This window comes from Lissotriton helveticus, chromosome 2_1 (genome assembly GCF_964261635.1).
Source record: "Lissotriton helveticus chromosome 2_1, aLisHel1.1, whole genome shotgun sequence".
Classification (NCBI taxonomy): Eukaryota; Metazoa; Chordata; class Amphibia; order Caudata; family Salamandridae; genus Lissotriton; species Lissotriton helveticus.
This window is the reverse complement of record NC_136059.1, coordinates 1333196634-1333214452: the sequence shown is the minus strand read 5'-3', so window position 1 is coordinate 1333214452 and position 17819 is coordinate 1333196634. Positions and strand designations below refer to the sequence as shown.

General features: G+C 41.2%; 1 protein-coding gene across 2 annotated transcripts in view; it reads right to left on the bottom strand.

The window, feature by feature from the left end:
* Positions 1-17819, bottom strand: part of STAP1 (signal transducing adaptor family member 1) — a 651304-nt gene that overhangs the window by 140752 nt on the left and 492733 nt on the right. For both annotated transcript variants that reach the window (XM_078676250.1, XM_078676251.1), the window contains one exon: positions 11090-11189. In XM_078676250.1, the coding sequence (XP_078532376.1) occupies positions 11090-11189 (100 nt within the window). The remainder of the gene's footprint in view (positions 1-11089; positions 11190-17819) is intronic.

The window sequence follows — 17819 nt, the reverse complement described above, 5'->3', positions numbered from 1 at the left end:
ATCTGGACGATTGGCTGATCAAAGCGGAGTCGTCAGAGGTTGTGCTTCATCATCTGCAGGAGACAACCCAGTTGTTGTACAGGTTGGGTTTTTCAATAAATGTACCCAAGTCTCACCTGGTGCCCTCCCAGCGCAACCTGTTCATAGGTGCAGTACTGGACACAACCGTATGTCGTGCATTCCCTCCCCCTCAAAGGATTCGCGACATACGGGAGATGATTCCTTTATTTTACAATGGAGCGGTCGTTCCAGTCCTGAAGGTCCTTCGCCTGCTCGGTCTGATGGCTTCATGCATTCTGTTGGTCAGCCATGCACGCTGGCGCATGAGGGCGCTCCAGTGGTGCCTCCGCAAGCAGTGGTATCAGCACAACGGAGATCTCAGGGAGTCAGTGAGGATCTCCAGAGAAGCTGCGGCGGATCTGTCTTGGTGGGGCGTGGAAGGCAATCTGTCCCAAGGAAAGCCTTTTCAACTTCCCCCATCGGTGGCCACGGTGATATCGGATGCATCCACTCTCGGGTGGGGTGCTCATCTGGGGGATCTGGAGGTCAAGGGCCTTTGGTCTCCAGAGGAAAGGTTGCTTCACATCAACCTTCTAGAATTGCGGGCGATACGTTTGGCGCTCAAGGCCTTCCTCCCTTCCCTTCGCGGTCAGTCTGTTCAGGTCCTAACGGACAACACGACCGCGATGTGGTACATCAACAAGCAGGGAGGAGTGGGGTCGCAGTGTCTCTGCAGAGAGGCTCTACGTCTCTGGTCCTGGGCTCAGGACCATCAGATTTGTCTGATGGCAAATCATCTGGCCGGGGTGTTGAACGTTCATGCAGACAGTCTCAGTCGGCAGTTCTCTGCCGACCACGAGTGGAGGCTTCACCCGGAGGTTGTTCACGACATCTGTCAGATGTGGGGGACTCCTCGGGTGGACCTGTTCGCCACTCACGAGAATTCGCACTGCCTGTCTTTCTGCAGTCTCCAGTATCCGATGCAAGGAGCCTTGGGGGACGCGTTTCAGTTGAGTTGGAAAGGTCAACTCCTTTACGCGTTTCCCCCCATACCTTTGATTCCTCGGGTTCTGAGGAAGATTCGCCAAGACCGGGCCCAAGTCATATTGGCCAAGAAGGGTGTGGTATACAGATCTACTCCACCTCTCCTCTCACCCGCCGCTCCATCTCCCTCACAGGGCAGACCTCCTCTCTCAGATGGAGGGGCAGGTTCTACACCCCCACCTCCAGACATTGCACCTTCATGCCTGGAGATTGAGCGGGGCAACCTGATTTCCTTTTCCCTCCCGCCTGACGTTGTGGATGTTATCTTGTAAGCCAGGCGTGACTCCACTAAGTCCATCTATTCTTATAGATGGGCGAAATTTGTCTCGTGGTGTGGGGAAAGGTCTATTGATCCTTTGAAGGCCCATTTGTCTCACGTTCTCCAGTTTGCCCTTTCTCTGGCGCAACAGGGTCTTGCCGTTGCTACAGTGAAGGGCTATCTTTCTGCGCTGTCAGCTTTTCTCTGTTTGCCTGACCAGCCTTCTCTTTTTAAGTCACCTGTGGTTTTAAGGTTTTTAAAGGGCCTTATTAATAAGTTTCCTCCTGTCCCTTTTATTGTGCCTCAGTGGGACTTGAATCTGGTCTTGACCTTTTTGATGGGTGCTCCTTTCGAGCCTCTCCACAATTGTCCCTTGAGGCTTCTTACCCTTAAAACGGTCTTCCTCGTGGCAATAACCTCGGCAAGAAGGGTAAGTGAGCTTCAAGCTCTTTGTCACAAGCCCCCTTTCTTGTCCATACATGCTGATCGAATGGTTCTCAGGACCAGGGCTGCTTTTCTGCCTAAGGTGGTAACTCCCTTCCACCTAGGACAGTCCATTACTTTACCTTCCTTCTATCCTCCCCCTCACCCTTCTAAGGAGGAAGAGAGACTGCACCGTCTGGACCCTAAGAGGCCGGTGTCCTTTTACTTGGACAGATCCAAGGACTTTCGTTTGGAAGACCAGCTCTTCGTTGGGTTTGCTGGCTGCAAGAAAGGAAGAGCGGTCCATAAAAGAACTTTATCGAGATGGATCGTCCTCTGCATAAAGATCTGCTACTCTTTGGCCGGTAAGGAACCACCAGAGGGTATAAGGGCTCATTCAACTAGAGCTAAATCTTCGACCTCTGCATTGGCTAGAGGTGTGCCTGTAGAGGATATTTGTAGAGCGGCAACTTGGTCTTCCCTCCACACTTTCGCGACGCATTACTGCTTGGATTCCGAGGTGAGGAGGGACTGTCATTTTGCACGCTCTGTCCTTCAGGATTTCCTGGTCTAGAAGAGTGGAGTGGGGACTGCTGTGGGACTCTATTCACAAGGTGAGGAATCCACACGGCAGATGTATCTATCAGAAGAACAAGTTACTTACCTTCGGTAACGCTTTTTCTGGTAGATACAATATCTGCCTGTGGATTCCTCACTGACCCACCCGCCTCCCCGTTTGTCCACTCTTCTTTGCCAGAGTTACTGTAATGTAATGTATATATATATTTTGTTGTCAAGGAAATGTTCCAATTTCTTTCCTGCTTTTGCTTAACACTGTGTGTTTTGCCTTGATTATGGTGTACTGTGTATACTTGTATATTTCTACTGTCATTGGTCCGTCCGTGTGCCTCGATGGCACGGAAAAAAGGGCGGAACTGATGTCATCACGCCGGCGTGGGCCTATTATAGGCGTCGGTGACGTCAGCGGAGTCGCGAGCGAGGTCGTGTCTCTATGACGTCAGGAGTCCACCTCGGCGTGAGGCTACAAAAAAAGAATTTCCGAATGTTGCTGACGCAAGGGGTATTCACAAGGTGAGGAATCCACAGGCAGATATTGTATCTACCAGAAAAAGCGTTACCGAAGGTAAGTAACTTGTTCTTCTCAACACAAGTCTACTCAAGACAAAGAAAGTTTCACTCAAACTAAACAGTGATGTTGAACTTTTGCCATGGTATGGAAAAACTTCTTAGATCTATTAGACTTCTAAACTGGGCTAATGATAATATGATATATTGATGGATTTTCCCTCATAAAACTCCAAGATCTAATTTTACAAGGGCCAATATATGAGATGTGCCACTTGATCTACACCCCGCTCGTAACTTTTTTTTTGCCTCTGAAATAAAAATGTTATGTACTGAATACTTGTTTGCTTGGTATGCTTCTTTAAAATTTCTGCTTAAAAAAAGAAATTATCAGAGTTCGCTACTTTTCTTTCAAAATCATCCATGACTAATGTGTTTTTTTATAACGTGAACCAGAGTTTGCTTTATGTTGAACTGGATATACATTTGCTATGGTTTGAATTAACCCTAAAGTAAATAATTAAAATGTTAAAAAAAGAAGTAAACTATCTCACATTTAAAAACATAATCAAAGAACTAAAATACATCAAAATAAAAAAATCTTCTCAACATCTGGTTATTTTAAAAAACAAAACTGCTAAATTAATTAATGAATTACATTTATTCTTACATAAACATTCTATCCAGTTTGGTAAGCTCTACGGGGCTGATTTATATGTTGCTGGTAAGGATACTCCATCACAACCTGGACAGAGTATCCTTACTACCAATATAATTTTCTGTCCGCTCAATTTAGATGCAGGTTGGCCATAGGCTTTGAAAGTGACTACTCCATCACCACAATAGCCAAACCTCTCCAATGGCCCAACGCAGTATGGTCCATCTGAGACGTGGCTTTATGTCCGGCCACCCAATTTAGATAGGTGACATAGAGCCATTTTTTACTGTCTGTCACGCACCCTGCAAATCTTAGTAGTGAGGAACAGTAAAATTCTAACAATGTCCGCCTTGCCATGTTAGACTCCCATGTGAGGGAAGCATTAAAAAAAAAAAAATTACAAAAAGAAAATCCTGTTTCTGGATTTTAGTTTTCAAAATAAAAAAGAAAACTGTCTGGTGCAGAGCTGAATCATGATGACGCCGCCTTGAACCAAACAGCAAAATGCACTGGCAGGAGCCACCATGACAGCGGTTTCGTGACAATGTATTATAAATTAATGCTTGCTTGGCGGTCATTTATAAATGTGCCTGCCAGTCCCTCTGCCAGTGGGACAGAGTAATTTACTCCATCCCCCTGACGGAACAATGGGCCATCTGCCAGCATATAAATGATGCTCTGTGTACTTAAGTCACATTAGTGTATACCAACAGGGTATCCTTTAAAAGTTCTCACCATACAGATTTATGTAAAAGGCAGCCTACATAAAAGTGATATTAGAGGCCTGATAACTGACTTAGGTGTCCTAGGCGATAGGTTTATATTACCAGTGAAAGGTAATTAAGCTCTACTTTGCAAGAGACCTTTGGGTACTCACCACAATGCTCAAATGGCAAACTAGGTTCTGGCAAGTAGCCCGCCCAAATGATCACCCATTGGAAATTCTCAAACCTCAACATATTAATCCAGAGGGGAAAAATGCAAAAAAGTGATTAACTTAATGTAGATAAATCAGGACTTGCTTCAACATTCCTTCAATAGATACTATTTCAATTGCCCATGATCAACAGAAATATCAGTTGCACTTTCATAAATCTGATATTCCCCAGTGACATTGGGCTGCAGAAAAATGCAAAACTGAGAAACTAGTCCAAATAGAAAAAATAAAAGAGGCTATTAAATGTTTTTTAATGGAAAGCACTTCACCCTGTAGGCTTTCCAGTTGAGTATGTTAAACAAAATGCCATCCTCATTAACTGCATAACTCAAAAATGTATATGTAAGCACATCAAAGCAGGAAGTTACATTCCCAAAACACTGATGGAAGAATATACACTTTTTTTCATAAACTGAATAAAGATTATGAGCCAGCTACCGCCAGATTTTACTGTTAACCCTGAACCTGAAAATGTTTACTCCTATAAAAGCAGACAGTGCTCAGACTTTAATCACGACTGTGATTAGTCCAAATCAGGGGATTTAATTGCCAACCAGGGTTCTGTAGACCTCATACGTAACGTTATGTATGTGATATGGAAAGTTCTAGAATTGTTCCAAAGTAACACAACCAGGTAGAATGGCCTTACTACTGTGATCCCTGTGTAAATATTAATACGAACAAAAGTTCATTAATCTGATCGAAAGCATGTACAACTGACATTTCTCCAATAAGCACCCCTGCCACACACAGACAACATTTTATTAACTTTAAATGATCTTGGTAGACATCCCAAAGTACAGGCGATCATGCCTTAATTTAGTAGTTTTTCCTAGCTACAAAATAAATTGGAACTAGACCTTGAGAAACATACAATGAATGAATCGATGGTTTGTAGCAAACTGATGAAGCACAGTGTGACAAAGTGGGATAGATGTAAATAAACACTTGACATAATTAGTCCAACTAAATGCCAGAGGTGGAAGAAGCAAAGTCTCTCTTCGACGGGGAGGATAACTCTGTTTAAGAGGAAAATAAATCCCAGGTACTGTAACATAGAAAAATGGTGTGGTGTCCTTATATCCAAAGTGTCTAGGGGAATTACCAAAGTTGATACAGAATCTTCTGTTTGATATTATTTAAAAATTAGATGCTATTGTGTCTCCTACTTAGGATGGCAATAACTAACGGGATGGTGGTCTGAATCGTGATACTGAATTGTAGTTTCAGGTTCTGTAAATGGCTTTCCTGTTTTGTCAGCATTCGTTTTAAGCGTCAGCGCTATTTTTAATAATTTCTAGTGAACTGGTAGATCCAATACAAATATTAAAGCATAATGATGCTGGTCAATAATTTCTATGAAGTTCACAAACGTTTATGGGGCTGGATGTTTAAATCGTTAGAACCTAGTGTCCAGAGCTTGTGTTCCTGCTCAGGTGTTGCCATTTCTTTGTACATTTGGCTTTAGTGTGATCGTACACTTTAAAAAAAAAAATGTGCTGCTTTCAACTGAATGCCATTTGATTGCTCATTTAATAATTTGCTGGTGTTAGCATATTTTTGATTTTGTCTTTTTAAGAAATAGGCAGATTGTTTCTACGTTGCAAGTCATCCTACCTCCGCTGCAGCTTATTAGCTCGAAGCTTTAGAAGAGAAAGGGCTTCAGAAGAGATTTTGGACAGTATTTGTCTTAGCATTTCTTTGTGAAGTTGTATTCTAGGTCACCAGCTAAGGGTGACTTGTGAAATGTAGTAAGGATAATGCTCCTCACTTGTGGGTACAACCCTGTGACATTTGGAGTTAGTACTGATGATAGCGTCTTTACTGTTTTGTCAAGCAAACTGTTGGGTCTGGTTACAGTCAAATGCTGCCAGCCATGACAGGCGTAATTTTTGTACTGCCTGGAACGCTGTCTATATACGGTCTGTGAGTGTGTTTTTTCACCATATCGACCTTGTAATGACATAACATATGTAATTTCAGTGGTTAATTATGTGAACTAGACTGACAAGGTTCAACACTTTTAAGTTAAAAATAAAGCATGAAATAGCTGTTAACACACTGCAGCACTTGTCTGTTATGTTATGTTATGTTATGAATCCTTATATAGCGCATGACTCACCCAGGGGCATCTCAGCGCTTTACCAATGGGGATCCAGAACAAGGAAGCAGAGAAAAAGCTATATTAAAAAAAAAAGATGAGCTGAGAACAAGAATGTTTTTAATTGTTTCCTGAAAGACATATAGGTGCTGGATTTTCGCAGGGTCACAGGTAGCGAATACAGTATTTGGGGGCTATGTACGAGAAAGCTCTGCCACCTGTGCGGGTCAGCCGAATACATGGGATCTTCAAGAGAGCTAAAGCATTAGATCTCAAATTGCATTCATGTGATTGTTTGGAAAGTTTATTTTGGAGATAGGATGGTCCCTCCCCTTTAAGTGCTTTGAAGGAGAGACAGCATATCTTAAACCAAGATCTTTTTTGCACCGGAAGCCAGTGCAGTTGTCTAAGCAAGGGGAGGGATGGGGATCCGGGAGGACAATTTAGAACCATTCTGGCGGCGGTGTTCTGTATTACCTGCAATTTTGCCAGAGTGGTAATGCCTACTTCAGCCAACAGGGCGTTTCCGTAATCTAACCTGCTCACCACCATTGCCTGCACTACAGTTCTACGGTGTTCCAATGGTAGATAGGGAATAATTCCACGTAGTAGATGCAGGTTATATTAGCAGGACCCTGCAATATTTTTTACATTATCTTTCATGTTGAGCATAACATCCAGCTGGATTCCTAGGCTTTTCACTGAGGAGGACGGCGTTGGGGCTTCACCCACTTGGGGGGGGCCACCAGTCAGGAGTCCAAAAGTGGACGTCCTTACCTAAGAGCATAAGCTCAGTTTTTTCCGGGTTAAGCTGCAGGCACCGCTCCTTCATCCAGTTCGCGATTGCTAGCATACCGCCCGAAAAGCGTAATTTCTCGTCAGTAATATTTTTGCCTATAGAAAATAGTAGCTGCGTATCATCGGCGTACGAGACAATCTCGAAGTCGAAAGATTGGACTATCTTGGCCAGGGGTGCCAAGTATATATTAAAAAGGGTGGGGCTAAGGCTAGAGCCCTGGGGCACTCCTTTGTCCGACAGGACTTTATTTTTTTAGACGAATGGTCCAAGTGTAGTGGTTTGCCATCTGTCCATTAAGAAATTCCTCAGCCACTGTAAGGCTATGCCCCCGATGCCACACTCGATCAGTCTCGCCGCTAGCCGCTGATGAGATATAGTGTCAAAAGCTGCAGAGAGATCTAAGAGGATCAGGATCGAGGATCCTCCGGCATCGAGGGTGCGTCTCAGCAAATCAGTAACAGCCAAAATGGCTGTTTCTGTGCTGAAGCCGGTGCGGAAGCCCGACTGGGAGGGATCTAGAATGTCATTGGATTCCAAATACTGACTGAGTTGTGTGTTTATTGTGGATTCTAGCAGTTTCCCCAATAAGGGTAACAGGGATATTGGCCTGTAATTACTTAACCCCAGGGGATCTGCTGATGGCTTTTTCAGGATGGGCCGAACAGAGGCCTCTTTCCAGGTGCTCGGAATAAGGCCGGTAGAAATAGAGGCATTAAGGATGTTTTGGATAATGGGAGCGCAAGTTGGGGATAGAAGAGCCATAACACTAGGTGGACATAGATCTGTTGGTGAGCCGGATTTTGCCATTAGCAATAGATTATTTGTATCAGCAAGTGAAATGGGCTTGAACTGGTTGAGAGTACCTACAATAGAAATAGAGGAGTTTTCCAAATTAATGTTTGAGCAGGAGTTGTTGGTTTTGGTGGCAGGAAAGTTAACATAGATTTTGGCAATTTTGTCGTCAAAAAAAGTGTGCTATAGAGTCCCATAATATTTGGTATTCAGGCGGTGTTTGTTTGCATACTAAGGGAGAGGAAAAGTCTTTGACAATGTCAAATAAAGCTTTAGTGGAATTTCTAGATTGTTCGATTTGATTATGTAGATATGAGCATCGGGCAGTTTTTATTGATTGATGATAGTGGGATAGAGATGCTTTATAGACTTTCCTATCATCAGGTGTTTTTTTTTATCTTTCTCCATCTTCTCTCATTTTAGGATTGTCAATTCACCCAAATACCAGGGAGCCGAAAGTCGTCTCGATGAGGGATTGACACTTTTTAATGAAATCACTATATCAAATGTTTTCGTTAAAGCTGAATTAAAGCTAGATAACATCACTAAACCTAGATAACATGATTGAGGGATCTCGGTCATTTAGCTCAATATTGGGGGAGAATTGGATAAATGTTTCGTTAAAATTATCCAGAGTTAGATTGTGCCATGGTCTTTTGTTTTTCCCGTTTTTATATGTAGGATTAGTCCTATATTTTGGTCCTGATTGCAGCAGAAGGGAGAATTGAATCATGTAGTGGTCTGACCAGATAAGAGGAAGCGGCTGCAATACTCTCAGGTGTTCTGAGCTGGTAAAAATGAGATCCAGGGTATGGCCAGCCATATGTGTTGGTCCAGACACCATCTGTTTAAGTTTGATATCCTCTAAACACACCATCTAAGTACTCGAATAGTTCAAGAGTGCCCTTTAAAAACATATGTCTTTTTAGCAAAATTCAGTGATCCCTGTGATGTTCTATATGGCAGCATTTTTCAAAGTGAAGAACTCTCTCCGTTGAAAAAGCTCGGCTTTCTCATTGCATTCGCTAGCTCGATTTTTGTTTTGCAAGTTTTCCAATCAGGCTTGCATTCGCTAGCTCGATTTTTGTTTTGCAAGTTTTCCAATCAGGCAGCGGGTGCTCCAATAATGGAAGAGGGTAGCACTAGTGGATATAACTGGGTGTTACCATTCATGAAACAATTTTGGGCATCTACACTTATTTTTTCACAAATTAAGCACTGCGTTTTTATTACAGCAATAATATTGTATAATTCAATATTATTGTAATCTAAAATGTGGCACCAGAAGATAGATCAATGCCTTCACTGGCAGCTGAGGTAAGTAAATGCTTTTAAACGTATTTTGTAGTCACGCTTGTGGGTGAGAGTGTGTTTCTGTGAGAGAAGACCATTTGTATGTGAGAGTATGTGTATATGCGAACATTTGTGTTTTTGAGTGCAAGTGGGCGAGTGCCAGTCAGTGAGTGAGATTGATAGTCAGGGTATATGAGTGAATCAGTAAGTGAGAACGAGTGAGTGAGAGTAAGAGTAAGAGTAAGAGTGAATTCAAATGAGAGATTGTGAGTGATTTCAAGTGATTGTGAGTGGGTGGAAAAGCATGACTGAGTCATATGATAGAAAGTGAGTGAGTGTAAATGAATGAGTGAGAATGCGTGTGTGAAAATGTGGGGTTGAGAATGAGTGAGAGCAAGCAAGTGTGAGAAAGTATGAGTACATCAGAACGGAAATGAGTGAAGAGTGCAACTGAGGGAGCGTTAGTGAAAATAAGAGTGAGTGCAAAACGAGTGAGAAATAACAATCGAGTGGAAGTGAGTACATATTAATGAGTGAGACTGAGTGCAAGTGAGTGAGAATGAGTATGGATGAATGAATGTAAGTGATCATGAGTGAGAATGTGGTTTTATGCTGGTGAGTTCCATTGGTCCCAGCATACTGAAGGTAAATCTAGTCTTATAGAGGCACCCATGGCAAAATATTGGCGCTGGCATACCGGAGGCAATGCTTAGCATGACAGACACCTCTAAGAAAATACTAGCACTGGCATAGTGGAGGCAATTCTTGGCATGATGGACACCAATGGTAAAATACTGGCACTTACATACCAGGTGTAATTCTTGGCAAGTGGGTATCCTTAGAGAAAATGCTGGCACTAGCCTGTGGAAGTAATTCTTGGCAGAAGGGAGGATAACTAAGGCATATGTGTGAGGCAGCAATGGAAAAATACTGGCCCTCATATACTAGAGGTTATTTTATTGACAAATGGGTTAACCATGAAATATGGATGACCTTAATCGCAGAATTCTAGCACTGAAATATTGTATGAAATATTTGGCATGTGGGCACCCATGACAAAATCCTGGGCCTGCCATAAAGAAGTCAATTTTTGACATATAGGGGCACCCTTAGCACATTTTGAAAAAGCAGGGGTTAGCTAATGGAGAGCATCAGATTTTGTTGGCTTAACACGCAATAAAGGAATTCAATATTTAATGAGCACCCCTTCAAAGCCCAACCTTTTTAGCAAATTTATGTGAAAATTGTGCTTTAAGATGTATTATTTGACTCTATTTTTTTCAGGAGGAGGGTCCCAAACTTCCCATAGAAAAGCTCGGACTCACTTGCTTCACTTGCTCACTAGAATTAAGGGCAAGGATTTCGTCTCTCCACTTTCAAAGACCTTGTCAGAACCCTAATATTGGTGGTATCAATAAGAGACATTTGTATGTGTTGCGTTGTTATTTTAATCTTACCGTTCCTATGACACTTTAGCAATGTTAAATATTGTCATGGCACCTTGTGTGACCTCACTTCCTGGAAATATTCAGGCTCAAAGGACATATGATGACTCTTCCAATGATGTTGTTAACGTCAAATGGTGTGTGATGTCACTTCCGCCACCCCTGGCATGTTGGTGAATTGGCGCCCATTTCAATTTGGACACTACTGTTGCTAAGGCTCCAAATAATCACAGAAACACATTTCTGACTTACCAAGTTTTGTGTCGTACATGTTGCATGCGTAGGGTACCAATTTTCCCTTGGTCTCATTGATAAAGTACTCAACGACCTTATCCAGGCTTCTTAGCATGATCTACAAAAAACAAGAGGTCGTGGTTATGATCCTGCATTGGTAGGTTTTCAGTCTGTACATGTGGATACGTTTTTATTTCTTTCTTCAACTGTACTCCTCTTTATCTGCCTGGCACTTTTCCATTTAAAACAGCTTTAGACTCACTTCGAACCCCCACAATAATACTAATAACCGAAACAGCTATAACTAAACTCTGTGCCTGTTATAATAATCTGTGTAATATGTTGTTTGAAAACGGAGTGTTCTAATAGGTTGACGTGCTTCAGGCATCTGCACAGAATAATATAGTAGCACTACCAAGGACGCAACTACAGTATGCAGACTGGTAACGTGTGTCCCTGGAGTCCCAGCAATAAGGGGTGTGGTAAGAGGATTGGGAAGCTCACCCCTCTCTGCCCAAGACCATTGTATATTTGTGAGTCGATCAACCAGAGAAATATTAGAGGCCTTACCTCACATTTAACAGGTTGGGGGTCATCATGTTATGTTACAATGCTTTTCAGATCTTGCCACAATTTGTGACAATATAATTTCTGCTTTGACTGAGCATCCTTATTTCCAAAGGGTTAAATCAGGGATTTACCCTGCATCCAATCTTTTTTGTTTCATTTTGTTTAGCCATACAGTTTGTTATACTTTGCACCATGTTACACTGGATCCTTGTGTAGTGAGAAGCCTTGAGCCCCTCGGTCACTGAGCTAGTTCGGAGGAGAGTACTTTCTTCAGACAACGCCACCTTTGTTAACTAACTACACTTTTCTAGGCTGGCTCCAAATCACCTACAAAGACCTTAAAAACCTGCTCAGTGGCACAGGACGTTTTTACTTTCTTTGGCAGTATTCTGCTTTTGCCTTCAACCGTGCTACATTGGATCCTGGTGCAGCGGGGGCTTGCCTCAGACCATGCCCCTTCCGTTAACTGGCTACACCGTTATGCTCTCTACTAGCTTCCAGCCACAAAGTTCTTAAAAGTCTACTTGGGTATGTGGAGCATATTTCACTTTGTTTAGCAGTACTGTAGGATTTTTATGCGGTGAGAATCATAGAGTCTGAGGACACCTTGTTGAATCAGAGGATAGGGCTTCCCTTCGATCGCCACCCCTCCCCTTTCGTTAACTGGCTACACGTTTCTAGGCTCCCGTCTCACCTACCCACAAAGACTGTAAAGGCCCGCTTGGTGATTTGGATTGTGTTTTACTGCTTAGCAATGCTGTTTGTTTTTATCTTGCTCTGTGGTACATCAGATCCTTGTGTGGGGAGGAAAGTTGAGCCCATAGGATGCCTTGCCAGATCAGAGAAGAGGGTTTCCTTCAGACCCCCCTCCTTTGTTAAGTGGCTACACCTTTCTTGGCTCCCCAGACCACACTCCCTCTGTTAACAGATAACAACACCATTCTAGAACTTAAAAGCATTCTCAGTGACAATGGGTGAGTGTCACTTTGTTTACTGTTTGCTTTTACCTTGCACTGTACTACGTTGGATCCTTGTGTGGTGGGAAGCGTTGAACTCGCATGATCCTTTGCCAGATCGGAGAAGAGTGCTTACCTCAGATTACCCCCCTCTGTTAACTAATACCACATTTATAAGTTCCTCTCCTACCCACACACAAAGACCTTAAAAACCAGGTTAGTGACACAGCATATTTCACTTTGACAGTACTGTTTGCTAGTCTCTTGCCCTGTGCAATATTAGATTCTGTGGCTGGAAGCATTGAGCCCTCAGGACATTTTGCCTAATTAGGGAAAAGGAATTTCCTTAGACCATACCCAATCTGGTACTTAGCTATTTTGTAATGCAGAGCACCAGTGTGAAAAGGGTGTTACTGGGCGGGCGATGGGGTGGGGAGGCATGGCAGACATTCAGGTATGCATTCTCACATTGGATAACCTTTGTGTTATTTATTTTATTTTACTGTATTCTGATTTGTAAAGACAGTGAATGCAGTGTGATGATTAGGAAGAGGTGTAATCGAAAAATTATGCACAGAAGTAGTTCATTGCATTGTCTTTATTTACTCAAAGCACTAATAAAGAACGAGTAAAATTCAAGCTCAAAGAGTAATAGCAATGTAATGAGAACCCCAAGATTGGAGCAACCTACAATATATATTTCAAGGAAAAATAGTAAAAGAAAAATAGTGCCAGAGGTACCTTTAAATATGAATTGTTTGAATACTACAAGAGTAACAACCAAGCAGAGCACAAGAGCAGCTCATTACTTCCCTCTCTGGTTCCACTAGCAATCAGGCGCCTGCTAGACCATTCACACGTAATGGATCCTCAACCTACTTACAAGGACATTGGAACGGTCAAAATGCATTTCTAGATGTTATGTAGAAATCCTTGTTATTTAGAGGATGCATTTTTCATATATGAAAGTTTTAATGGTTTAGTTACAGACCACCCTGACCGATGTCCCATTGGTCAATCGTATTGGAAACCATGACGAAACATTCAGGTTAGCCATCTCCTTCAAATAAGAAGATAGAACATTGCACATATGGTTAATTTGAATAGTAAAACATATTTTGGGAAATATCAACGTGAATAGTAAAACATATTTTTGGAAAAACCTTGATTTATCATTTGTATGTCTACAGAAGAGTTGGGCTGTTAGTGAATGGGTGCTCCAAGATCATTATGTGCCTCAATCTCCCATCCTACATAGTACCTATGGACAACTTAAGGAAGGTTTAGCAGTCGCAATGGACACCAAAAACACTCACGCAAACTAAAGGTTTGATGACAACATTTCTCCTTTGGAATGCATAAATTTGACCGAAAAGTGTAAATGACTATCTTGTTCATATATTAATGAAAGAAACAGTCGTGGTTGGCATGAGAGGAGAAACAAGTACTACTGTAGCTGGCAATTTTAGAGCAAACATCTCCCCTTTCTTGATGAAACTATTCGAGGATGAAGACCAAACTTTAGTTTGGAATATTCCCAAGCCACACATGACTACACTTAAAGGTGACTAATGCACAAAACTCAAAGTTGCTGACAGTATGGAATTGTGATTAGTTAGATATGTTAAACCGCAGAATCTCAGGAGATATATTGCCAAAAGTGACCCTTAAAGAACCAATGAGTGGCTCAGTATATATTTACCTCACATGAAAATTTTCAGCAGGTTAAGTCAATGGAGGTGTCACCTCTCTTGGTGACCATCCTTCAACATCTTACTACTATCAGGTGATTTAAATACTGAGAAGACTGATAGTTGGAGCTTAAATAATAGAGAATTATTATTAGTGCCCTTGAACCTGAAGGGCTATTGCTCATCTTCTAAAATTATTAAACTCCATGAATGTCTGCTAAATGCCCTAACTAAAAACATTTGTTTCATGGAAGACAACAATGCAATATCCTCCTTTGATTTAATTTAAGAAAAAATGGTTAATCTTCGATTTCTTATAATACAAAACCAGGTCGTTTTTTAATAAATTGTTCTGCTTTTCATCAGGGAATCAATGCACTTCTGGAGATCAGCAGGATTTGACAGTATGGTTTCAAGTAAAAGAGACAGTTTACCACTGTAACGTCTGCTGATCAGTCATGTTATACTTTAATGAAAGAGTACAGAAGCCGTCAAGTCCCATCTCACAAGACTCTAGAGTGTATTATATACCATATTTATGTACATCAAATGATGTATCTTATATAACTGAGACAGACGTATTAAAATGACCCTTCTGTACACACTTACAACAGACCCAAAAAGATAAAGAAAGGTTTATTCGGCAAGCAAAAGCCTTTAAGGCTCAAGTTCCAGATTCTAAGTGAAGAAAAGGGAGAGATCCTCTTAGATAAGATTATATACCCACTATGAGGGGGACGTTCCTGTTTTTTTTTCATTTAAAAGGACTTTCACTAACATATTTCTATGAGGCACGCTTCATCATTGAGTCCTCACCAGGTGCATTGGTGTGACACTAGGTGGGCTCTATCTATAGTATAGGTGTGGGACCGGGTACTGTTAAAATGCCCTAAGGTGTGTAACTGAATAACTTAATTTTTATTACTAATGAAGTACCCTGGACAGTGGGACGCAAAGAGAGTGTCAAAGGTTACTTTGTCAATAGGTCAACATGTTTCGGTTGTTGTCTGAGCCACAAATAGTCTTCCAGCTTTCATCAGGACCTGCCTGGCCCCATTTTAATGTTTAGTTTTTGTATTTAGACATCCTATGTGTTGCCTAATCCTCTTGCGGATTACACTGTTATTTATTGCACATTACCATTCATGTCACCAAGACTCTGGGTACTCATATGTGGCCCAGAACGCCCCAGTATTTCAGCTAAGCACGAGGTTCCTACTAGGTTCCATAGGATTTACAGACAGTCAGCCCTCATGTCACATATTCGTAAGGAGGCATGCCAGGCCATGAACCTACTCCGGTCCCATAAGTACCGGAAATACTTTTGATCATAGTATTAAAACAAGGACTGGATCTTTGAGGAACATGTTTTAATGCCACTCTTTACTTTATGCTATAGAAAGCAGAAGGTACCAAATTAATGGGTAGTAGAACACTACCACAACTTTGAAATAGAATGATTAGATCCTTTAGGAAAGTCGTTTGCTGAATGCATTATAACATTTACAAACATGGAAAGTCACAAATAAAATTCTCCCCATTGATCTAGTTGGTTTTCGAGGTAACCAATGAGTCTTAGATATTATTACTGCAATCCAAAATAAAAGACAAATATGCTGTTGGTCATACACAACCAATCTATTTTACATTAATCAATTTCGATATAGCATTTGATATGTAGATAGATCAATTCTACACCTTTAACGTTTTTCATTAAATAGCCTTGAAAATGTTATACTTGTCCTTATTGCAAACAAGGTTTAACTAGAATGATATCTCCTCAGAGTTGACTGATGCAATGGTGTCTGCTTGCTCCATTATTGTCTCCATGATATCTATATATGATCTTTCGCAAGGTATTCAGGTAGTGGCTACATTTCTGCCAATACTTGGATACGTAAAATTGAACTCCCTTTCATAGGCCAATAATTTAGTAATCATGGACCAGTCTCCCAATTTGAATACAAATGAGTCTGACATCACAGTTGTAAGCTCAAGCTTATTGTCTGTTAATATATCAAACAGTAAAATAATGATCTTTAGCACCGTACAAACGAGGAACTCCTTTAAATGGCCCATTTAGGAAGCTAGTCTAGAAAGAGTGAAATCCTGCAGCTACATGGGAATGGTGATGTCTAAAAATCTAAAAGCAACAATGCAGTTAGACCATCCCAATGCATTGGGGATGTTGTCTTGAAGGCCCTTGATGGAGAGAGCAGGGTTCTGACAAGGAGTATTGCAACATCCCACTATGTATTGTGCTTATATTGTTATCTCTTTTCTTTCAGCTCATAGCAATGCTGTCACACCTGTAGCTTTAAACCTTTTCATGTTGGATACTAAAGTGCTTGAAGTTTTCTCTCTTTAAAAACCAATAGAACGAACTTTGAAAAAACATGAATTATTAAGTATGGTGAATCTGACATAAAGTCAACGGCTGCTTATGTTAAAAGAAATGGAACCGGAGATCTGCCATGCTGTCATCAGATATTAGATGAACAAGATTTAAGTTTTATGAGTTCAGTGAACTATTGGTAAAAGTCCTGTGATTAATGACTACTGAGCTTTCTATTACGTTGGAATCTATATTTTACACCCTCTTTATATTCTAAAGGCTTTTTTCCTTTTTTTATTGGGCTTTTTTCTAATGTGGTATTTAATTTGTAATACATTGTAAAATTGTGTTTTATTACTCTGACATTTTGCCAGGCAATCTTAACCAAGAAATAGAAACCTAACATATCTCAAAACAGTGATGCTAATGTTAAATTGAGTAAAATCATGTGCTTTCCATGCAATTCATTCATTCTTTAATCTTTGTTTCGGTTGGTAAACCATATCAGAACATACACAGATATATACAGACTATACACAATAGATTAAAAGACTAAAAAGTCTTGATGAAAACAGTAGTAGATTAAAAATATAATTCAAGATAAGACAGTAAAAAAAAGTCAGTCAATGGTATGCCCATGATTAGTTCTTAAGAAATGTCTTCCATGTCCACCACATAGAGCTTAAAAAACGGGAAACAGCATAACTCATTTGGAGTTCGGTATTGTATTTTAGGAGCCTGAATGCTTCTTTACAGTGTGGTGAGCCAAGGTTCCTACACAATTGGATCAACCATCTGTGTCTTATTTTGTGGTAATCCGGGCAAAAGAAGAATACATGGATTTCAGTCTCCTCTCCCGAACTACAAACTGGACACCCCAGAGTGGCACTACTAGACCATACCAGTGTATGAATAGGAAGAGAGCCATGCCGGAATTGCATGTACAGTTTCCTGGCTAGTGCTGGTCGTATTTCGTCTAGACATGGCTCTAAGTTGTACATATCCTTTACTGCCAGAACATTTACTGTAAGGGAACCAGTGGTGGAGTTTTCATGGAGTTTGGCAAGTTTGCCCACCCTGTAGCTACTGACTAGCTGTTTGTGTGTGATTGCCACACAGGCCGACTCCGGGTTGTACCATATGTTGTCTCTATCAATAATACTAAGACCTTCTCTAATATGTGCAAACCATGCCAG